Source organism: Phragmites australis, chromosome 18 (genome assembly GCF_958298935.1).
Source record: "Phragmites australis chromosome 18, lpPhrAust1.1, whole genome shotgun sequence".
Lineage (NCBI taxonomy): Eukaryota > Viridiplantae > Streptophyta > Magnoliopsida > Poales > Poaceae > Phragmites > Phragmites australis.
This window is the reverse complement of record NC_084938.1, coordinates 18,757,752-18,764,182: the sequence shown is the minus strand read 5'-3', so window position 1 is coordinate 18,764,182 and position 6,431 is coordinate 18,757,752. Positions and strand designations below refer to the sequence as shown.

The 6,431-nt window shown below is 45.2% G+C and overlaps 1 protein-coding gene across 1 annotated transcript; it reads right to left on the bottom strand.

The window, feature by feature from the left end:
• Window positions 1-3,224: 3,224 nt before the first annotated feature.
• On the bottom strand, window positions 3,225-6,060 carry LOC133899649 (protein TIFY 6a-like). The gene is made up of 7 exons (XM_062340676.1): window positions 5,732-6,060; window positions 5,117-5,328; window positions 4,771-5,021; window positions 4,621-4,696; window positions 4,141-4,534; window positions 3,959-4,016; window positions 3,225-3,804 (listed from the first exon to the last, which is right to left on the bottom strand). The coding sequence occupies exons 1-7, from the start codon at window positions 5,811-5,813 to the stop codon at window positions 3,600-3,602; spliced, it is 1,278 nt and encodes a 425-aa protein (XP_062196660.1). The 5' UTR covers window positions 5,814-6,060; the 3' UTR covers window positions 3,225-3,599.
• Between the last annotated feature and the right edge of the window lie 371 nt (window positions 6,061-6,431).

Genomic DNA, 6,431 nt, shown 5'->3' with positions numbered 1-6,431 from the left:
GAACATGCATCATGAAATAAACATCTAAATTATGAAAGGAAATATAAAATTCTACTAGTGCCTCCCCCGCTGTCGTCGACCGTTCCCACCATCATGGTCCCGTCCAAGCAAATGATGGGCTGACAGTACCTAAATGCCTTGATGGTTGCCGCAAATGCAAAGAAAGCATGCTGCAATACTTGCTTTCTAGGCTTCTCACTCGACAGGTAATGATTGATGTCAAAGTAACTTCCAAGGTTTCTCACATATATTGTGGCTAGTTGATGTGGTAAGTTATCATATGTATTTTCGTATGTCCCAAACCTCATCTCAATAGCCTTCTGTTTTGCTGTCATGCCTTGGCGTAGTTTATTGTGTATTGGAATCTTTTCTTAATAGCACGAATTATTGAACGTGGCTCATATTTTAGGTTGTCTATAATCTCTCTGTACATAGCATTGGCAACAAAAGCAGATGACATGTTCCTATGTGACAATTCTATTTTCTCAATGTGACAGTTATGCTCCCTAACTATTGAGCACTCTTAGTGGTCAAGCCACTTCCCCTGAATGCATACACCCGTCATGGACAATCATACACCAAAGACTTAACGTCGTACTCCCTTTTATTTGACTTCACAACCTTGAACTACCTCCAAAGAGATAGTGCCTAGAATTTTACTGCATCAATAACAACCTCTTTAGTAGGGTATATATACACCTCATTCTCATGATATTTCCATGGTGTCCGATGACCCTTACTGATAACTAGCTTCGAAAATTCCTAATTCCTCTACTCTGCAGGAACATGAGTATTTTCCTCCTTGTCGGATGAAGCTTCAATGGTAATGGCTTCTTCGAGCTTTTGATCCTCCCTCTCCATCTCTTCAATTATGCTAGAGATGTCCTCCCCCTCATCAGCTACACCCTTTGGTTGTATCCCCTACATATCCACAACGTCTTGCTCGTCCTCCACAGTTGTCAGGTGTACTTCATCCACCACTGCCTGACTTGTTTCTGCTACTGCTTCCCCTTCTGGTATGCCTCACCTAGCAGCACAAGATGGAAAACCATATTCACATGTTATATCTACGCACTGTCTCCAAGTAGATGCTGCATTAATCGGGACAAGCTCCCCCGCTGAGTATGACGGCTTAGCATAGTTCTTAGCTTAAACTCATGTTGCTGGGAATCCAGTTGAAAATGATGTATTAACCACTTGCACATGCCCACTATGGTCCTTTCATTGGCTCTACTAAGTCCCTTGACGATATGCTGAAACCTAGAGAGATCTAAACCGCTAAGATCATAACCAATATGACCATCATCATAATATATCTGAAAATATAGCTTATCGGACATCCCTGGAAGCATCCGAAAAAATATCCAATGTTAATACCGAAAAACTATACTTCTGATTATCGAAACTCTGACAAAATTACCGGAACCGATGATCACCTAATAATACGTTTAGTTCGCTAAAGTCAATATTTCTCCTAAGCAAACTAACCAAATTAAACTAATTAAACCCCTGTCTACTTAATACAGTTTTTAATTATCTATAACTATTATCTACATCACTACTTTATAAAATCTAGATAATCGAAACTATCATACTCTAAATACAACTATACATCTAATGGCTTCTGCCATGTTGAAATAGATCTTTATAATATACTATAAAAGACAGAAATACCTAATTTTTTATTACCTTGCTAAACCCTAGGTCTCATATAATGTTACTACTATTATGTTGCAAAACTCTGATCTAATGGTATTTTAATTACTAATAAAAACATAAGTCTAGAAAATTACAGTAAACCGAGATCCTAAATCCACATATAAAAAATAGTAGGACTTCGCTGCGTTGCCTCCCTCTCCTCTCGTCCCTTTCTCTTTCTTTTTTTCTTGATTTAAATAGCTAATTTTGCTGATTTTCAGCTTATTTACAGTGTGTTGAGTGGGGGAGGGACGCGCGGTGGATGGCTAACCGTCCCCTGAGAGGGCAGCAAGAGTCCTAACCGTTTTCTCAAAGGGCGGTAAGGGGAGGCGCTGGGAGGTTTGGCACGGACGCTAACCACCCTCACAAAGGGCAGTAAAAGGAGTGTGGGGTCTAACCGCCTTCTAAGAGAGCGGTAAGAGGTACTCGTGCCACCGTAGCATGCTAACAGCCATTTGAAAAGGTTGCAATCCTTTCAGAGAGTGGTAGATGCCTATTTATACAATATTTACATCAATGATCTATTCATTTAAAAATTAATGTTAGAAAATGTAAAAATAAAAAACTCTCAAATAGCCATAAAAAATAGGTTAGAAGCCCATGCAGTTATACTGCTGGTTAGGGGCTGCACGCGATATGGCCTGGCCCACAAAGATGCAAGGACCAACCAGACAAGAAATGCAGAGGCACAAGCACATCGGGCTTTTTTAGTTTTTCTTGACAAATAGACACAGTTCTAGTGTTAGCAAAATTTGGTGATAAATCCTTGTTCTGCTCATAACTTGGCCAAATCTGAGAGGGGAATGAATTTTGGCGACCAGGCAGGGATAGAACCTTGCTTGTCAAATTCGAAGAGCTTGCCCAATAATTTGCCTCTGCATTTTGTGGCCTAAACTGTTGAACAACTGATGAGACATGAACCTCTCCAAAGCTAACAAGCCTAGCACAAGGCGCTAGCTTGGAAGTACAGGCAACAGAGCACAATACAATGGCGAATCCAAGATTGCAGTGCTGACTGAACATGTCAAAGGGCGCCCGTGACACTTGCATAACATTTGCTCTTGAATTCTGGAGGTTGTTGGTTCAAAACCATACAAGAACAAGATCGAGCATCATCGTCATCCCGGAGGGTGAGGGCGTCAGCGACATGCAGGTCTCCCTCATCCTCACTGGAGTCATGCTCGCCGGCGTGTGCACCGATGCAATCGGCATACACTTCGTCTATACGGTATGGGCTGGTCATTCTAAGCGGCCCGCTGCGCTGATCGAGAAGCTCGTGGACTTCGTCACCGGGCTGCTCCTGCCGCTCTTCTTCACCATCAGCGGCCTGGGGACCAACGTCCAGAAGCTCGAGGAATGGTCAAACAAATAGAACTAGTGCGTGCCCGGAAGACATAAAAAATTATCCAAAACCATATGCTATGGAGAATCGAACCCACATCTGCTATAAATTCAACCCGTCCTAAATAGTATGTGGGTAATTTTAACAAAAATAAGATAATTACAAAAATATCTAATTACGTGAACAATCAAATTAAATTTATATTATCTTCTGTCAATAGATAGTATGGAGCACCGCAGGGAGATAAGCAGCACGTCTCTTTCTCAGTCTGAATAATACAATGGATCAGGGCAAAAACAAGACGAGCCTGGAACCTGCAAGCAAGTCGCAACCCTCTTGGTAGCAGCGCGCTGCTGCAGCTATTATATAGCGGCTAGGCCAGCACTACGTATAAATACAGCTCTAGCCCGACAAAATTATAGCACAACATCTAATTATCTCATCTTCACCTCTGCCTACCCTCCTGCCTCAGCTGAATGCAAAAGAAAGTGGTCCGGTCTCACATCGGCGAGCAGGTTCTCGCGGAGTCTATTATGGACAGTGTCCAGATGCTCAGATTTCAGATCTGTAACCTTGTGCTGAGGCACGCCTCACTGCTGAAGCTGATATTCCTGGGTTGGCCGTAGCACAAGGGCTCCTCGTCATTGTTGCTCGTTTGGGCAATGTCCGTGGACGATGATTTGCTTGGAGCGCTTGCGCTGCCTAACGCGTCGCTGCTCTCTAGAGGACTCTTCGATGCTGGGTATGGTGCAACAGTTGCCACTCTGCAGAAAAGTGGATGCAAATGTGAACATTGGTCTATGCAGACGAAAAATTCAAATCCTCTGAAGATAACAAGTTTCAGCAGCATCCAAAACTGCTAGCAAAGTGGAGCCACAACCACTAGTCACGAGAATTACAATTAAACACGATTTATACCTCTCCTTTCTCTTCTCCAAGAATCGGGCAAGAGACGCTTTCCGAGCTTGAGGGACAGCTGGAACAACAAAAAAATATATGAATAAATCAAATGTTGTACAAAACACAACAGTAGTTACTCTCTGTATCCTAATAAGTTCCTAACATATCCAATGGGGAGGCCCAGCAGGTAACAAGTATACCTCTTGGCATGATAGATGCTGCAGTTGTAGTTGCTACTGGCGTTGGCTGAGATGAGGAAGCCTGACTGATGGGAGTAACCACCGATGGGGAAGACTGACTGATGGGAGTAACCACCGATGGTAGACCAGGAGTTTTCGGCCCGGTAGACTCTGGATTACAGCTAGACGTGCTCATGGGGAGTGTCACAGCTTGTGACACGACGGGTACTGGACTTGAAATGCTCGATAAATGAGGCACAGAAGGCTCTGGTTTCTGAATCACAATCTGCCTCGCAGGCAAAACCTCAGGCACGTTGACCTTTGCAGGGGCGGAAACAGGCGAATTCGGTTTGCAGGCAGCGCTTGGTGGGCTTGGAATAGATGCCCTGCTGGCTAACAGCATAAGTTCTTGAACCTGTCATAATTCAAACACAATCAGCAAATATACCTAAGCAACTGTGGTAACATCAAGCTGTTTCGTTCATCACAAAGATACGGTACCTTCTCTGCTGGGGCGTTATCGAATACATTCACCGAACCACCGTAGAATATTGTCAACTGTGTCGATTTCTGATTCCTGAATCACCAAACCATTGCTTACTTCACAGTCCTCCTAGGAGAGCAGAAATCATTAGAAGAAAAATTATCTACCTTACGCCATACATGCCGACAGTAGAACCGTTGACCGCATTGCTCGCGGTGAAAGGTTGATTCTTGAACGAGCTACCGGCAGCATTGTGGAGGCTCAGCATCCCGAGTGCAGGATTCACCGGATCGAACGGCGCAGGATGGCGCGATGACAAAGGTTGAACCATCCTGGATCCACCCGAGATTATGTGCTGCCTGTGCGCTACGGCGGCATACTGCTGCGCGGTGACTCGAGTGTCCAGCCCAAACTGCCTCTGCAGAAACAACGGCACACAGGCCAGAGTATTAGCCTTCACTCCTTCAGCGTCTCAGTAGCAGAAGCAAGAAGGCGCTCGGAGTTGGAGCAAACCTGCTGAGGCATCACAGGCAAGGAGGCGCGCATCTTGATGCCGTCGAAGGCATCTCCGGCGGCCGCCGCCGTCGCCACTGCCTGCCGGAAGCCGGAGATGGAGAACTCCTTACGGTTATTCTCCTTCGCCGTTCTGAAGGACATGACCGTCGGCGCGGCGCCGGACTTTGCCGGAAACTGCCACTGCATCGCCGGTGCTCCTCCCGTATAATCTGAAGCACAGACGACCGAAATCAATCAGAAATTCGCAGTGCAGAGCAGGCCAAATCTGACGCGCAGCATGAACATGTACACAGCAAGAAGCGTCGCATGTCGCGGTGGTACCAATGAACATTCACTAGCAGAGCCACTAATAATCATGCATGCAACTACAAGGGAAACGAATCATTCTGATGCGAACAACTAATTCTGCCAAAAGAAAGGAACGGAGAGACGCTGCGAGAAATCTGCGCCCTTCCGATATCGGAGCAAATCCACGGCGACGAGCAACGGCGAGTCAGAAAGGTCACATGCCAAATCACTGCAAGAAACGCATCGCCATCGCCGCGAGCTGGCTACGGGTACGATTAATCAAGCAATCAATCACGCACAGGTCAGAGACAAGTAAGCACCGACCTGGCTCCGTTCTGCTCTCCCCATCCACCGCCTCGCCGTCCTTCTCCTTCCTGCCAATCGCGCCCAGGAAGTCCCTCTCCATGGAACCTGCCACGAGAGGTCAAGAAAGGAAGAAGCTTTGCTCTCCCCGATACGCCTCCGACACAAGAATCTCCCCTGACGGTGCTGGGAACCAGAAGAAGCAGCCCCTCTCTCAGTCTCTCTTCCCTCCTCCGCGACGTTGCCTTGACCTTTCTTCCTCTGTTTCCCCCTCCTCTCCTCTCTCTCTCTCTCTGGACTGCTTTCTCCCGCCAGCTTATTTATTCGCCAGATTTAGGAGGAGGCGGAGGAGCAAGGAAGCGGTGATGATTAGCTAATTAATTACCTAGCCCATTATCATTTATTATTGAGTTGTGATACGTATGTGTAAAAATATATTAACTCATACTTAGTAAAAGAATAGCAGGTATAAATATTGAGCTTACGCATTGCACATAAATGTCATGGGTTGCTACTCTTATCCTTACCTTTTCTCTCTATATCATATCAATTGGACACATTCTACCATTGAACCTAAGCAAATGAAAAAAAAATTATTAGATGCATCACATAAAAGATAAGCAAACTATTGCCATCAACCACAAATCGGTAAATAAGCAATAAAACACATCGACTATGGTGTAAGAACCACTTTGTAGACGATGTTCTTAGTGCATATCTC

Excerpts from the sequence above, each read along its gene's own strand:
- LOC133899649 (XM_062340676.1), bottom strand. The coding sequence starts at position 5,813 with ATGGAGAGGGACTTCCTGGGCGCGATTGGCAGGAAGGAGAAGGACGGC. Across the intron at positions 4,697-4,770 it reads GTCGGCATGTATGGCGTAAG|GAATCAGAAATCGACACAGT; the intron begins GTAGATAATTTT and ends TTGGTGATTCAG. Across the intron at positions 4,535-4,620 it reads ATAACGCCCCAGCAGAGAAG|GTTCAAGAACTTATGCTGTT; the intron begins GTACCGTATCTT and ends GAATTATGACAG.